The 17,612-nt window shown below is 34.6% G+C and overlaps 1 protein-coding gene across 5 annotated transcripts in view; it reads left to right on the forward strand.

Annotated features, from left to right (window-relative positions):
• SLAIN2 (SLAIN motif family member 2) overlaps window positions 1-17,612 on the forward strand; it is an 81,639-nt gene that overhangs the window by 21,289 nt on the left and 42,738 nt on the right. For 4 of the 5 annotated variants that reach the window (XM_058547020.1, XM_058547021.1, XM_058547016.1 and 1 more), the window contains exons 2-3: window positions 10,084-10,232; window positions 16,075-16,239. In XM_058547020.1, the coding sequence (XP_058403003.1) occupies window positions 10,084-10,232; window positions 16,075-16,239 (314 nt within the window). The remainder of the gene's footprint in view (window positions 1-10,083; window positions 10,233-16,074; window positions 16,240-17,612) is intronic. The other variant, XM_058547019.1, reaches the window with a different exon arrangement.

Below are 17,612 nucleotides of genomic sequence, written 5' to 3' on the forward strand. Positions count from 1 at the left end.
CTCAAAAGGAAAAAAGAAGAGAATATCTGGGCTGGTCTTCTTAAAATTAATATTCTATAAGCAGAGTACAGTGTACCATTCTCTCTTACTTCCTCCTCTGGCATGTAACAAAAAAATTGCCAAATTTTCTTTAGCACTTCAAATACCTGACATTTTAGGCTAATCTATTGTTGAAGTTAAACACATATATTTAAAAATATATGTATTTAGAGCCAGCCCTGATGGCCTAGCAGTTAAAGTTCAGCTCGCTCCACTTTGGCAGCCCAGGTTTGGTTCCTGGGCATGGAACCACGCCACTCGTCTGTCAGTAACCATGCTGTGGCAGCAGTTCACACAGAAGAACTAGAACGACTTACAACTAAAATATACAACTATGTACTGGGGCTTTGGGGAGAGGAAAAAATATATATATTTAAATATATGTGTATCTAAATACATGTATTTAGATTTCCTCCTATTCTTATTTGGTTCACAACATGGATAAAATATTTTAATTTTATAATAATTCAAGAAACTAATTTAGATTCTGTAGGAATACTGCAAGTAGAAAATTCTCTGCGAGGACAGTTGTTTAGTCTTTATCGTATTAATAAACCTTTGTTACCAGTGTTTTGTGGATTCTGACTTATGCTCTCATACCTTTTCTCAGATAATTTTTTTGCAGAAACCTTCCTAAGCAATAAGAAAAGTATATTAATTTTTAAAACTTAACTTTAGTTGACAAACTGTTAAAAGTCAATATAGTATGCATTATTATAATCTAGGAATTGAAGGATACGTCATTTGCTAAAAGTTATGACCTGTTAGCCGTTAAGTACCATGGCTTCTACAGGTAAGATCCTATTTAAGGCATTTCACAGATCAAGTTAGCTATTAATAAGCAAGGTACTCTAAAAGAATCAGTATGGATTACACACACATCTCATATATATGTAACATATATATGTATGTGTATATATGTATATACATAAACCCATGTATGTTTTCTGTGGACTAAAAAATTCTATCAGTAGTAATTGCTATCTATTTATGCAATCGTGGCTGAAAAGATACGTATTAATCAGTGTACATAAAGACTGTCTTTTACTTTGCAGCGGTTGCCACAATTTGCAGAGTCTGGTATAATTTGAGATTCCCAGTCTTCCTGATGTCTTTTCTCAAAAAGAACTCAGTTTCTGATTGCTGCACTCTCAGTTGGTCTCACTGTAACTATTTTTTGTACATGGCTGTGCCTCAACACTAGAAGTTTGTCTTTTTAAAGAAGTAATTTCCAGCCTCAGTTTTGTGGCATCCTAGGGAATATCAAAATTGGTTTGATTTTCTTAAAATTAAAAAACCCATGCCATACCAGAATGAAAATCAAGCAAGTCATGAAATTAAAATTCAGGGATAGAGTGTCACTGTCTAAAAGTTTGGGGTTCACTACTTCAAAGCTTTTCTTTAGTCCGTTCTGCTTGCTTTGCCCTGTTTTTTGGTTCATCATGTTGTGTTCTGCTGTCATACCTGCTGTTTATATGTGTTTCCTACCCTGCAGCTAATGTCACCTCAGTGCTGGTAAACTGTTCTCTTCTAGGACTTTACTGATGAATTTGCCTTGCTAATAATTACCATTATTATTGGTAATAACTGGTGATGGTCCTCTAAAAACCAGAAAGATATATTTCTTCATATAAATATTGTATTATATGTCTTTAAGTCACCTAGTGGGCCAAATATAATAGTAAATGGCATGATGATCAATCTAAAATTTCAGATGACTCTTACTGTATATTTGAACTGAAGATTTTTTCTTCAATTGAGTTGTGATTTTTTATTATAATAGTGGGGGATTACAACTTTGTATTTTATGGTTGGTAGGGCTTAGGAGCAGAGAGCAGAGAACAGCAGGAGGCTGTTAGAATGATTACTGTGTTGAAGTCTTGAACTCAAGGATCTTTTGCATTCTTTTTTTTTTTGAGGAAGATCAGCCCTGAGCTAACATCTGCCAATCCTCCTCTTTTTTTTTGCTGAGGAAGACTGGCCCTGTGCTAACATCCATGCCCATCTTCCTCCACTTTATATGGGATGCCGCCACAGCATGGCTTGCCAAGCAGTGAGTCGGTGCGCGCCCGGGATCCGAACCGGCGAACCCCGGCATGCTTGCACCACCGGGCCAGCCCCTGCATTCTTTTTTAACAATGGTGTTAGTCAGTAGAGTGTGATAGTTAAGAGCACAGGTTCTAAAGCAATCCTGGTTTTGCCACTTAATAGCTGTGCTACCTTGGACAAGTCCTTTTTCTCACTGTGCCTCAGTGACCTCATCTGTAAAACAGGGATTATAATAGTACCTATCTCATAGATTTGTTGTGAAGATTGAAAGAGTTAGTATATTTAAAATACTGAAACCATGCCTGGTATGTAATAAACACTTTATAAAATATAAATAATAACAATATTTATTATTATTGCCACATTGACTAAGAAAGCTTGTTAAATCATTATAAAGCAATGTATCCTAATAGTTCAGAATTATTAAATTATATTTAGCTGTAGGTGAAACCAAAGATACTTTTATTAGTAAAAATTTTAAAAAAACATAAAATTATAAAAATAGAAACAAAATTATAATCTCAAAATGGTCACTTTGATCTTATTTACTTTGGCATGTTTATTTATTTTCATATGCATTTGTAAATATGGTTGTTTTTTTTTTTTTCAGTGTTCATTCAGATGCAAATATTTTATCGTCTCTAAATGTCAATCACTGGGCCAGGGATTATGTATTGAACTTGGAAGACAGAGGCTCTGTTCTTTTGCCTTGAATATGCCTAATTCAATAAATAGATAGAGAAGGACAATTTTGAGGTATTAAAATCTGATTATTTTCCTTAACCTGTAAAAAGTTTGCATGCCAATCTAAAGAAATTTATTTCAATAACAATTTTAATGTAACTTTTATTTTTACCTTAAGTAGAGTTAAATCTTTGCTGTTATTAGCTTCACTAGCCTACTTTTTGCTGACTACAATATGAAAAGTGATTACTGTGGTTACCATAAATTCAGCAAAGTAACTCCAGTCTCCCTTCCTATCTCCATCATTTAATTATATGTCTGCTATGTGTGTATGTACAGAAAAGTCAGGAGAGACATACTCTAAAACTATAAATAACTTTGGGGGATAGAATTGGTAGGGTAAGGGAGGTTATTATCACACCTTACATTCATGCATTTCTATATTACTGCAAGTTGTTACACTTTTAAAAAAATAATAAAGTTATATTCTTAGTTGTTTTTATCTCCCGTCATTTTATACAGGTATGTGTGACATATAGGCCAAAATATGATTAATGTCAGTTTCATAATATTCCTATTCTTAATTACATTTCTACTAGTTCTCTCAGTATTTAACAATATACATAATTATATTTAATGTTGTGTAATTCCTTTGTGATGATTGTTCTAAGGGAAAAAGCGATATCTTGAAAGACCAGTTTCTTTCTTTCTTTCTTTCTTTTTTTTTTTGAGGAAGATCAGCCCTGAGCTAACATCTGCCAATCCTCCTCTTTTTTCTGAGGAAGATTGGCCTTGGGCTAACATCCATGCCTATCTTCCTCCACTTTATATGGGACGCCGCCACAGCATGGCCTGACAAGCGGTGTGTCGGTACACACCCGGGATCCGAACCAGCGAACCCCGGGCCGCCGCAGCAGAGCGCGTGCACTTAACCGCTTGCGCCACCGGGCAGGCCCAACCAGTTTATTTCTAACAGATTTTTTAAACAACTTTTTTGAGTATAATTTACATATCATAAAATTCACCAGTTTAAAGTGTACTATGGTTTTTAGTATTTAGTACACTAAATACAGAATAGTACAACCATCACCATAATCTTGTTTTAGAACGTTTTCAACACCCCCCGAAGAAACCTTGTACCCATTAGCAGTCACTTCCCATTGCTCTTCTCCCTTCCCCCTCTCCCATCCCTAGCAACCACTGATCCACTTTCTGTCTCATAGATTTGCCTATTCTAGACATTCCATATAAATGGTATCATACAGTATGTGGTCTTTTGTGGCTGGCTTACTTAGCATAATGTTTTTGAGGTTCATCCATATTGTAGCATTTTTATTGCCTCTAACACATTTTTTTCAATGTCTGCTTTCAACTTATAAATACCAACTGAAAAACTTCAAACAGGACAGATATGAATAAAATATAAAGTAAGTCTCCTGTAATTAGAATATGGAATTTCCTTTTTGATGGGGCATATCTAAGTGGCTGCAAAGATGCTTTGTTAGAACACCTTGCTTCACTATGTGATACATAGTGGGGGCACCTAAAATAGTCTTCTGAGAGATATTCAAGGAAGGTTTCCTTGAAGAAATGACATTTAAGCTGAGGCTCAGTAGAAAGTAGGAATGGGCTGCCTGAAGTTGGGCAGGGGATGGTGGGGTAAGCAAGAAGTGGAATTGAGTTTGTTTCAGGCGAGGGGAACAGCATGCACGAATGAACTAAAAGCAAAAGTGTTGGGCTTTCCAGGAATAGAAATTAGTACCATATGGCTGTTATTTAGATTTGGATGGTGGAGGAGGGTGAGAAATGTAGCTGAAAAAAAATGCTGCAATAGTTAGATCATTGCTCATGTCTCAAGGGCCGAGGTGGCCAGTTTTTGGAAAAGACTCTATCCTAAGGACAAAAGGAAACTGGCGCAGAATTTTTAGCAGATGAATATTAATAAAGTAAGATGCATATTTTAGAAAACAATTTGGCTGCAGTATATGGAATGGATTCGAAGGGAGTAAGACCAAACCTTTTCAAATAAAAAAAAGAGAGAGACTTTCCTTTTTCAAAATTGTTTTGGCCGTTCCTTCCCCTTTACGTACAACTTTTAGAATCAGCTTGTCAGTTTCTATAAAAATGCCTGCTGGGATTTTTTTAGGGATTATGTTGATTCTGTAGGTCAGTTAGGAAGAATTGACATCTTGACAATATTGAATCCTCAGATCTGTGAACATGGTACATCTCTCCATTTATTTGTCTTCTTTAATTTCTCCCAGGAGTGTTTTTTCATTTCCAGTGTACAACTCTTGTACCTTGTTAGATTTATTTCTAAATATTTTCTATTTGATGCTGTTGTGAATGGAATTGTTGTATTTATTTCATATTCAGATTGTTCACTGATAATATATAGAAATACAGTTGAGTTTTTGTCTGTTGATCTTATATCCTATGACTTTGCTAAACACATTTATTAATTCCAGTTGGTTTTTTTTTTTGTTTTTGTTTTTTTTATTTTTTGTAGATTCCTACAAAGGAGTTTCTGTACAGGATCATGTTTTCTGTGAATAAAGACACTTTTACTTCTGCCTTTCCAGTATGGATGCCTTTAATTTCTTTTTCTTGCCTTTTTGCACTGGCTAGACGCTCCAGTACAGCATTGAATAGAGATGATGAGCGTGTACATCCTTAACTTTGTTCCCAGTCTTAGAAGAAATGTTCAGTCTTGCACCATTAGACCTATTTTTGTGAAAGAGTTTGTGTAGGATTGGCATTCTTTTTTCCTTGGTATTGATAAAATTAATAAGTGAAGGCATCTGGGCCTGGGCTTTTCTTTGTAGGAAGAATTCTAATAGCTGATGCAATTTCTTTGTATAAATCTCTTCAGATTCTCTGTTTATTCTCGAGTCCCGTTTGGTAACTTGTATCTTTCTAGGCATTTGTCTATCTTATCTAAGTTATCTGTTTTGTTGGCATAAAGTTGTTCATAATATTCCCTTATAATCCTATTTGGTAGTGTTTGTAGCAGTGTTCACTCTTTATTTCTGGTTTTGCTAATTCATGTTTTCTCTCTTTTTTTCTAGGTAAATCTGAAGATTTATCAATTTTTTGATCTTTTCAAAGAACCAACTTTGATTTCTTCTTTTTTCTGTTCTTTTTCTATTTCATTGATTTCTACCAATATTTAAAATTTCCTTCCTTCTGACTGCCTAGGGTTTAATTTGCTCTCCTTTTTTAATTAGTTTATGCTAAGATTGATTTGAGACCTCTTTTCTTTCCTAATATGTGTTTAAAATTATAAATTTTCCTCTGAGTACTTCGTTAGCTTCATCATGTGATTGTTGGTATGTTGTATTTTTGTTTTTGTTCAGTTCAAGATATTTTCTAAATTCTCTTGTGATATTCTTTGACCTGTGGTTATTTGTAAGTATGTTTAATTTCCAAATATTTGGGATTTACCAAATTTCTTTCTGTTGTTGTTTTCTAATTTAATTGCATTGTGGTTGAAGAACAGACTTTGGAAAATTTTAATTCTTTTCGATTCAGAATGACTTTTTTATGGTCTAGTTGATGTTCTGTGTGTGCTTAAAAAGAATGTGTATTCTGTTATTGTTGGGTGGAGTGTCTTATAAATGTCAGTTAAGTAAAGTTGATTGATAATGTTGTTCAAGGCTTCTATATCCTTACTGATTTTCCATGTAGTTCTTTTTTTAGTTATTGAGAGGGGGCTATTGAAAACTCCAAACAAAATTTCTGAATTGTCTCTTTTTCCTTTCAATTTTACTACTGTTATTAGATATGTTTACGTTTAATTTTTGTGTCTTCCTCATGTATTGATCTGTCCCTCTTTGTCTCTAGTAATATTTCTTAAACTCCAGCTTTCTTGTGGGTACCATTTGCATAGTATATCTTTTCCCATCTTTTACTTTCAACCTATTTGTGACTTTCAATCTAAGCTCTTTCTTTTGTAGACAGCATATGGTTGGGTCTTGTTTTTTCACTCCAGTCTGACCATCTCTGTCTTTTGAGTATGGTGCTTAGTCCATTCACATTTAATGTAATTATTGGTATGGTTGGATTTATGTCTGCCATTTTGCTGTTTGTTTTCAATTTGACTCAATTGCTTCTGTTCTTTGTCCCTCCTTTAACTGTGTTCTTGATATGATGAGTGATTTCCACTTAGTATCCTGGACATTCTGGGTGTTATGTTGTGAGACTCATGATCATATTTCTTCTTTTTTAGTAGGCAGTTAGTCACTGTGTTTAGATGTAGTGGATGGACCTGGATGGGGGTAGATGTTCAGCCAGGCCCTGCTGATACCACCTCAGCAAAAGTGGAAACTAAAAACTGGCTCACACCACCTCCTTCCAAATGGATAGGGTGTAAGATCAGCTCCCTATTGAGCCCTACTGACCCATGGAGGGTGAGGAAAAGGGAGATGAGGTGCCCCACTTCCCATTGCCTCCTTTTGCCTCATTGTTGCTGGGCTAGGATGGAGGCTCAGCACCCCACTGGACCTCTATGACTTAATTTTAGCTGAAATAGAGTAATGAAGTAATATCTTTCTTGGCAAATAAAGACTTGATAAATCTCAACCTGTTGTAAGTTGCATTAGCCATCAATAAACTGACTATCCATCAGAACTAAGTCCCTAAGTCCCTCTTGATTAAACCATATAAGAAGTTTGAAAATGTCAGAGTGAAAAAAATGTTTTTAGTAGACAAAATAGTTATTTTGAAGAAGTCTATGTGTTTGTAAGAAATGAGCAAAGGAGACGATATGTATAGTTATTGCAAATATTTTTATTTGGGATTTTCTTTAAAATTCATGGACCAAAACACCTAGATTTTGCTAAAGGAGGATACTGTTACATGCTACAACCCAGCTCATGTGTCCTCTGGCGGGTTTAGAAGCACTATGAAACCTCAACAAGAGGTTCCCTGACTGCAGAATAATTTTGTGCCAGTACTGTATGGGCCAAAGCCCTCCATTTTTAGACTTGGGTATCGTGATGGGGCACCGAAATAAGAGGATAGAGAGATCAATGATGGCATAAGCGAGAGTTATTGAATCAGTCTCCCCATTTTCATCACTCTAGGAATGGGCAGGTTGCTGCATTAACTTTTATCTGTTAGTGGAAGGAAGGAGCATTCTCTATTGCTAGTTAGAGTATTAAATATAGGAATAGTGGGGGAAAAGGTAGTTTATACATGTAGAATCAGTAGAACTTAGTGACAGATTATTGATGGGGGTAGGAAAAAAAGATGGAGGAATCCAAAATTATTCTTAAGTTTTTAGCTTTTGTAACTGAAAGAATTATAATGCCATTGACAAAAACAGAAAAGCTACCATTCATGGAGTATTGGAGAGATGATGATGTTTTAGTTTACTTGATTTTGAATTATTGATGTCTTATTCATTTAGCTTATAATACTTTCTATATTTTTAAAGATGCTAAAAGCATCTTACAACTTTTTTATAAACAGCTTTATCAAGATATAATTTACATACTATAAAATTTACCTGTACCTGTGTAATTTACGTACCATAAAATTCATTGTATAATTTGATGAATTTAGTATATTTACAATCATGACTCTGTTGCCACGACCATCATCGCCATGTAATTTTGGAACATTTATATCACCCTAAAGAAAAACCTCTTCCCCATTCCTACCTCTATCTCTAAGCAGTGACTAATCTACTTTCTGCTCCATGTTCTTTTCTAGACATTTCATATAAATGGAATCATACAATGTATGTTCTTTTGTGTCTGGCTTCTTTCACTGAGCATGTTTTTGAGGCTCACTCGTGTCCCTTGCACTTTCTAAAATGAGTTTTATAGTTAATAGTAGAGGAACGTAGTAAGTACATGTGAGTCATCTGGGTAAATTGTGTCAAAAACCAGTCATTGTAGGGAACAGTTATATATTGAAAGAGTGGTGATAATGTCATAAAGTGATTTTATTGTTTATTATTCATCTATAGAGGATTTGTTTGCTAAATATTTGTTAACATAGAATATCAGTATATGATAGTTATCATAATTAAAGTGAGGGTGCTGAGGTAGATGTTTGTTATGAAACATTTGTATTATTTAAGTTGGAAAAAGAATGAACCTCATTTCATTTTCATTTTGAATTTTTTATAAGTTATTTAATAAATTGAGATTCTGTTTCAGTGTTTTTGTCCAAACGAATATGAATTGTGGACTAGAGAAATGATTGTTTACTCTATTAGTTTTGATTATCTTGATCAGAGCTAAATAATTGATGTGAGTGACAGACTTAAGTTATAGGTAGGGGAGATGAGAGAAGCGATGGAAAATGTACATGTTGCCACTAGAAAGTAGTTTGTCAATTCCTGTACCATAGAGATATATTTCAATATTTATGCCAGAACACATTTCATTTTATTGCCCTAAGTTTATTAATGTAAAATATGAAATTATTAATTCCTTGCCTTATTGAGACAGTTAACTATGTAGATATATCAAAGCATAATTTTGTTTACTTCATAAATTCCACTTAAAGTGTCTTAATTTGGAAACTACTCCAATTAGAATTCAAGTAACTTCACATTTTTCATAGGGAGTCACCTTAGAAATAAATTAATATCAATTGACATAATCTGTACTAATCTGAGAAAAAACTATAAAGTAGGAAATTTAAGTACACCCCTCCCCTATCTTCTCACCTTTTTCTTTTTGTATACCTTCCCCAGGAGCTTATAAAATACTGTCCTGTTCTTCTTTTGAGACTGAAGTAATTTCATAAATTGATTCATATTGTTATTAAGGATTTAAAATATTGCTTTTCTCTGATGTTTCATCATTTGAAAAGTGGGCTACAGAGTGGGTACTGCTTAATAACTAAAAAGAATGAATTACTGATGGTAGATTTTTGTATGGTTTGTGGTAGGAAGGGAACTGGGAAGTAGAAAGCGAGGTATATATCTCCTCATTCTGCCTCCTAGACAAGATTTAATGATATGATGATATTAGGGAATTAGTCGAATACTATTGTAAACAGAATAAACCATTGTAAAGATAGATATTTCCTCATAGTTTTTGTAATGAGAGTTAAAGAGACACATTTTAGGATTGGACATTTGGCCTCGTTTGGGTTCATTTAATAGTTGAGATTTGGGTTTATATTGATGGTTATAGTGTAATTTTCTTCCTGTGCACAAAGTAAATATGGGTGATTTTACTCCATCACTGTAACCGCCCCCCCCCCAATTTAAATCTATCCAAAAGGATCCCTATCTTATAACCTTGTGCTTAATAATGAGTGTTACCTTTTTGTTTTTTTGTTTTCTTCTAGGCTGTATTCATCACCAAAGAAAAAACTTACACCAATGCAGAAATCAGTTAGTCCATTAGTTTGGTGCAGGCAAGTTTTGGATTACCCAAGTCCTGATGTTGAATGTGCTAAAAAGTCTCTCATCCACAAACTTGATCAAACTATGTCAGGTATGTCTATAATTTTACTTGAAAAATTCATCTCTTTGCTTTCTTTAATCAAAAAAAACAGAAAAATGTTGAGCAGTATGTTTTTAGGAAGGCAGTTCTTTGCGTGGTAGTGTTTTTCGTTGTGCATGCCGTCTCATTGTGCGTGCCATCATGAGTTTTTGCCGTATGCACATAACCCTGTTCTATTGTTTACTTAATAGCTTTCTTTTTTTCAATCTCCTCATTTTTATTTAGCTTCATCCTAAAGAAAAATATCCATGAAATAATGGATCTTATGTGATACGTGTTTTTCTAATACAAGTTAAAACAAATAACTATTTTAAAAATGTTTGCCTGGTATCATCTAAAATCATCTCACTTCCCACCCTTGGGGAAATTCTGATGTGGTAGAAAGATACAGGTTGAGAACCAAAGAGACCTTGTTCTCACTCTAGCCCTTAGTTACTGTCTGACTTGGCGCATTATTTAACTTCTGTGACCTCAGTTTTCTCATAAGAATAATGAACCTTATAAGGTTATTTTAAGGATTAAATGATAATGTTTATGAAAGAGCCTAGCATGTTTTTCAGGCTCATAGTAGATGCTTAGTAAATGTATTCATTTCCCTTATGTTTTTCTTGTTTTTTTCTTTAATTTGACATTTTAGATTTAAATTCCTTTTATGCTCTTTTGTTTAATAGCATTCACAAAGCTGACAAAATATATCTATCACTATGTATGGCATTTAATGTAGCATGCCAATGTGGGTAGAAATGTAAGAAAAATATTATTGGCTCTTTCTTGGAATTTCTCTCAATCTCTTAAGAATGTTACTGTTTTCTGGAATACTCATGTGGTAAAGGATTGATGCATGATTACTAATTCTAAATAGGTTTTTGTTTTTTGCACTGTGTTTACTTGGCAACCATGTACTTAAAATTGCTTATTTTGGCTTTAGAATTGAAATATGTGCTCTCTTGCTAGAGTGTAAGCTGAAAATGGTCAAAGGAGGGAAAGGGAGATTGAACAGTTAAACTGGCATACTATAAAGTGTAGTTTGATTGGCTGTAAGGAATAATGGTTATTATATGAAAATAACCTATAGGGTGTGATTACAGAGCTTCTGAGTCTGTTTTGACACTAAAGTCTTACTTTTCCTTTGTGTAGAGAATTTCTTTTGAAAAAGCAATAGCCTTTACGTAATTTTTAAAAATGTTTTTGTCTGAATATCAAGTGTTTTTAGAATTATATCCTGGAGCTTGGTTTAAATTATATTCATAAGAGATTATTAGAAATATGTAGGCAAGCTAATAGACAATTTGAAATAACTGGAAAATTTCTAACTCATTTCAGTTAATGATATTATTTAGATATTTATTAAAAATATTTTTAGGAACAATTTTCCAGTACTCTTTCTCACCTTAGAAATAATGTAAGTATATTTTACATTTAAGTAGGAATTTTCATTATTCAGCAGTGTGTGTTTATAACCTACTATGTGCTAGGCATTGTTCTCAATTCTGAGGATATAGCAATGAATAAAATAGACAAAAAAAATCCCTTACCTCCTGGAACCTGTATTCTAATGGGCGAGGCAGACAATAAACAGATAAGTTAAACATATAAAACAGGAGTTGGCAAACTTTTTCTGTCAAAAGTCATATAGTAAACAGTTAAGGCTTTGTGGACTGTAAGGTTTCTGTTGCAGTTACTCAACTTTGTCCTTATTGCATGCAGGCAGCCATAGATAATACATAAATGAACGGACGTAGCTGTGTTCCAATAAAACTTTATTTACAAAAACAGGTGGCAGGCTGGATTTGGCTCACAGGCTGTAGTTTACCAACCCTTGGCTTAAGATGTCCTAAGGTAGAAACTATTAGCAATTGATAATTAGTAACTTGGATTTAGAAGAGAAAACCAAAGCTGTTGCACCTCAGAAATAGCAATTTGAGGGCCGGCCCGTGGCTTAGCGGTTAAGTGCGGGCACTCTGCTACTGGCGCCCCGGTTCTGATGCCCAGCGTGCACCGACGCACCGCTTCTCCAGCCATGCTGAGGCCACGTCCCACATACAGCAACTAGAAGGATGTGCAGCTATGACCGCACAACTATCTACTGGGGCTTTGGGGATAAAAAAAGGAAGAGGATTGGCAATAGATGTTAGCTCAGAGCCGGTCTTCCTCAGCAAAAAGAGGAGGATTAGCATGGATGTTAGCTCAGGGCTGATCTTCCTCACAAAAAAAAAAAAAAAGAAATAGCGATTTGAGTGAGTGGCTTTTTGCTTTATTATAACAAGGGTATTAAAGATAGTAGGAGTGTGTAAGAGATGCTATTACTCTTGAACAAAACTAGATGTAATCAAGTACTGGATCTGTTTAACAATGTTTAGATTTTATAGCTGTATGCACAGAGCAATAGCTACAGCTATAAATATAATGTATATTTAAAGGAAAAATAACTTGGCTATTGCAAGTTTGAACCTTGTAGTCCTAAACTTCCCTTTTCCCAAGTTGAAGGGGAGATTGTTTTTTAAATGTATTTTTTGATAAGGCAGAGCTTCCTGGAAGGCTATTGTATTCTAGCAGAACAGTTTCTGCTCCATCATACTCAGCTTCTCTGCAGTGCACTACTACTTGTTCTTAAGATGTTCTTCTCTTGTTTTTTATGATAGTGCATTGTCTTTTTTAACCTGTCTTACCCTCCCTGCTGTTTTCAGTCTTCATTGAAGATTCTTCCTTCTCTGCCCATCTTTTTTTTTATTGTGGTAAAATTTATATAACATAAAATTTCCCACTTTAACCATTTTTGAATGTACAGGTCAGTGGCATTAAGTACATTCACATTGCTGTGCAACCATCACCACTGGCCATTTCCAGAACTTTTTCATCATCCCATACTAAAATTCTGTACCCATTGAACTTTCCATTACCCCAGCCCCCATCTGCCCATCTTTTAAGTTTAGGGTACCCTAGGTCTCTCTTTTGCCCCTCTTCTCTCTGTTTTGGTGATTTTATCCATTCATATGGTGTCCAGTATCATCTCTATTCAAATTAATCTCATTCATTCATGCATATATTTAATTAATATTTATTGAGAGCCTGTTATGTATCAGGCTTTGGGGAAAGGGTGAAGGATACATGATGAGGAAAAACTAACACTGTGCCTGCAGTCATGGAGTTTATCATCTAAAAGGGGAAACATATTAATACAAGTAATTTTTATAATTGGTGATAGGTAATAAAAGAATGGTACATAGTGCTTTGAGAAATAGGTCAAACATTACTTCCTGAGGTAAAATTCCTGAGTCGTAAAGAAAAATTTAAGTGGGCTAACGGGGAAGGTGAAAGAGAGAGTAGGGTGTTGTAGGTTGAGAAAACAGCACGTGCAGAGGCTCTCTGAGAATCCTGTGGGAGCATGGCATACATGAGGAACTGGAATAAGCCAGAATGGCTAGAGAAGAGTAAGGAAGGGAGAGATGTGAGATAAGGCCAGAAAGATATGTAGGAGCCAGACTCTGCAAGGCTTTACAGACCATGTTAAATATTTTGGACTTTATTCTAAAAACAATGGGAAGATATTGAAGGATTTTATTCAAGGGTGTGGTGTGTGGGGGTGAGAAGACACGATTGGATTTGCATTTTGATAAGATCATGCTTAGCTGTAGTATTGAGAGTAGATTGGAGAGGGCCAAAAGTGAATGTTGGATACTTTTGAGGGGGATTGATGTTGATAGCTGGGCAGTGTGTTGAGGGGAAAGAGTGGTAGTGGAGTTGAAAAGATATGAGGAAATGAGGGAGAAGAAAGTATCAACAGTAATTTGTAGAGGTTTCCAGCTTGTGTGACAGGATGAATGTTATCATTCTGCAATGGGGACCCCAGGAAAAGAGTCTGACTGTAGCGAGAAAATCATGAGTTTTGATTTGGACATGTTGCCTCTGGGGTACATTTCCCATTCCCACAGGGGAGATGTTAAATGGGCAGCGTATATGGGACTGAAGCTAAGGAAAATTTAGGACTAGAGATATAAATAATGGGGAGTTTTTGGAATATAGATAATAAATAATGTCGTGGGTATGAATGAGATTTCTCAGGAAAGAGAACATGGTATAGAGTGAGAAGATAAAAGGACTGAAGACTTGAAATGCTAGTGAGTAAATAAATAACCAAGTAAAAGAGAATAAGCTTTAAAGGAGATCGAAGAATAAAGAGATAGGAAGAAATTAGCTGTTCTATTTCTGCTGAGGTTGATATTTCTGAGATCACGCTACATACTACATACTAAATATGGTTAAAATGTGGTGTCTTGTCTCATAGTGAGTATGTATAAAACTACACAGTCCAACTTCCTACACTATCCAACTAAACAGAAAAACTAAACAGAAAACATATGTTCCTTCTCCCAAAACCACTACTCTGCCAGTAGGCAAACCAGAAACTTCAGTCATCTTAATTTTTTTTCCCTTTAGTAATCCTTTCCAGTTTTTAATATCTATCCTTTTTTTTTTCTTTTTTTAGTTTGTCATTTGTACTACCTAGTTCAATCTAATCTTTTCAACGTCAAAATTTCCATCAAATTTTTTCCTAAACTGATTGCATCATATCACTCCTACTCAAAAATCACTGATGGCGTTATCATTGCTACTGAATAAAGTTCAGACTCCTGAGCATGGTGTTCCAGGCCTTCATGACCTGGCCCCAGGTGGTTTTTCCTGTTTTGTCACTCACTGTGTGCTTTACCTTTCTAGAGTACTCACTCACTCTCATTCCCTGAACATACTGTGCATTTTCAAGACACTGCTTTTGTTCATGTTTATAAACACAGATGGAAGCACATACTTTCTCCACTTTCAGTGGCCTATCAAATTACTACTCATCCTCTCAAGACTACTCCAGTGTCTCTCCTTCCAAAAAGCCTTACCTAGTTTCTCTCAATTGTAATGAAGTACTCTTATCTTATCATTTCCACAGGCCTTTGCACCTTTAGGATAGTACTCATTTTATTTTGCCTTGAAATCATTGTTTTTTCTGCCTACAGTACTTTGCTGTAAGCCTCTTGAGAAAAAGCACCATATCTCATTTGTCTGTATGTTCTACACAGTGCTTGCCGATGGTCATCAATATTGAAGAAGCTGTGGATTTTAGAATAGAGTGGAATTAAGAAATACTGTTTTAAGTATTAACTTTTCTTGTATATAATTACACTTGATACTTTAGCACTATTTTTATATTATTTTTATAATTTTATATGCATAGCATAAATTTTTTTTCCTTTTTTTTTGACAGAAGTATTCTTCTTGGGCCAGAAAATAGGGGGGAAAAGGCTTTTATTAAAAAGAGAATTCTCGCATGTTTTGACCTTAACCTGGCCTAAATAGTCAATATTGCTTTATTTTTTTAAAAATCCAAACTTTGGAAAGGCTATTTTTAAAACTCATTATTTCATAGTTTTTTTTTTTCCAGCAATACATGTTTGTTATAGAAAAATGAGAAAATGCAAATATGCTTTTGCATTCATTTTATTTTTAAAGGCCATTTAGGATTGATACAGTTGGAATAAACTTTCCAACAAGATAGAAGTAAATTAATTTAGTGGCTAATAATTTGGTGAGGAGATATTCTTGCTATGATACTATTTTTGTTGTTTGGTGTGGCTACTGTTTTATTTGCCTAACACAATTTAAGATAATAGAAATATTTTGTTGTGATTATTAATATATTTCCCCCACTACTGTAAGAATGTTTCTGTATTTAAATTGAGATAGATAATGACTTAATGAATTGCCTAATAGGAAAAATTTTGAAATAAAATGTTAACTTTTTCTGAGTTATTAAATTTGATTTCCCCGCTTCTTAATAATGCAGCTCTCAAGAGGCAGAATTTATATAATAATCCTTTCAACTCCGTGAGTTACACAAGTCCTTACAGTCCAAATGCAAGTAGCCCATACAGCAGTGGTTTCAATTCTCCGTCCTCAACCCCAGTGCGACCTCCTATAGTCAAACAGCTAATACTTCCTGGAAATTCAGGTAAGGAGAAAATGAAATGGAGTAATTAAGGAATGGTTTTTAACTTACTGCCCTACCTCAGAAAATAACTTATTCATTAGTAGTTCAAGTTTTTTTATTTATGAAACTTTTAACTGGTTAGAGAAAATATCATTGAGGAGCTACTTGGCACCAGGTTCTATGCTAGGCACCAAGGCTTCAGATAAGCCAAGTTACATCCTTAAAGTTTTCATTAGCATGTACTTAAAGGTTTTTAATCTAGCTTAATTAAATAGGGTCACAAACTTGATTCTTTTAACCAATAAGTGCTTGCTTGGGTTGTAAAAATCACAGAGTTAAAAACTTTTTTTATAGCAGTTTTAATAAGCTTTAATATTGCCCTTAAATAATAGTACAAGGCCAAATGTGAATGTGCCAAGGAGTGTTTGGGGCCCTAAATGATATAGGAGGAGGGTGGATTGCTGAAAATTGGGGAAAGAATGTTCTGCTGTGATTCTGTGACTGAGACCGTTATTCTGTAGCTTACTGTTTTTTAGAATTCACTCATTCAGTTACTGTACTCTTATTGCTGCTATTGTTCTGGTTAATTATTGTAGCTTCCTCAAAAGTTAAAGTATTGTTAATGACCTCAGATTTTTGACCTGCATACTCTATATTCTAATGACTTCCTTGACCCTGCTCTTTGCTTTGCCCATAGGTTGTTAGTTGCTACTTTTTTCACCCATGACGGTCATACTAAAAAGTTTAATCTGCTGTATTTGTTTAATATAAAGAATTTTATTCAGACACTATTTGAGCCTGACCTTGTAATATTTTTCCTATCTTGTGTACTATGCTCTTCTTGATAATATAAACATTAACTGTTTTGTATTCTTGCTCTTCTTAATGTGCCTTTCGTTCTGGAGCTGACTTATGGTGAAGAATCTGGAAGACAGTCGTTTCAAATAAATCTGTATTAGAAATGTTAGTGACAGTGCTATGATTTTATTATTCTTCACTAGAAGTTGATGATCTGGTGAAAGCATTTCCTTAGAAACAAGTTAGACTCTTCTGGACATATATATCCTTTATTCTTCTGACCTGTCTTCTAGCCCCCTTTTTGGTTTAGAGTGATAACATGCTTTTTTTATCTAGTCATTTTCTCCATCCCATCTTTGTGCTTTATTACAAACTTCAGAGAACTCCTTGGATCCCCATTACTAATTTGGCAAAGGAATTTTATAAACATGGCATAATGTAGAAGAAATGAGCCTAGTGTTCTTTTTTTGGTTCGTTCCTAAATCTAAGGAATCTTGATTTTCCTCAAATTATAGTTTTCTTATTTAGAAAAAGTAGATGCTTTTATTCAGGGGAAAAGATGATGATGTTTTCTAATGACTGTGAATTTGGGAGGG

The sequence above is a fragment of the Diceros bicornis genome, chromosome 8 (assembly GCF_020826845.1).
Source record: "Diceros bicornis minor isolate mBicDic1 chromosome 8, mDicBic1.mat.cur, whole genome shotgun sequence".
Lineage (NCBI taxonomy): Eukaryota > Metazoa > Chordata > Mammalia > Perissodactyla > Rhinocerotidae > Diceros > Diceros bicornis.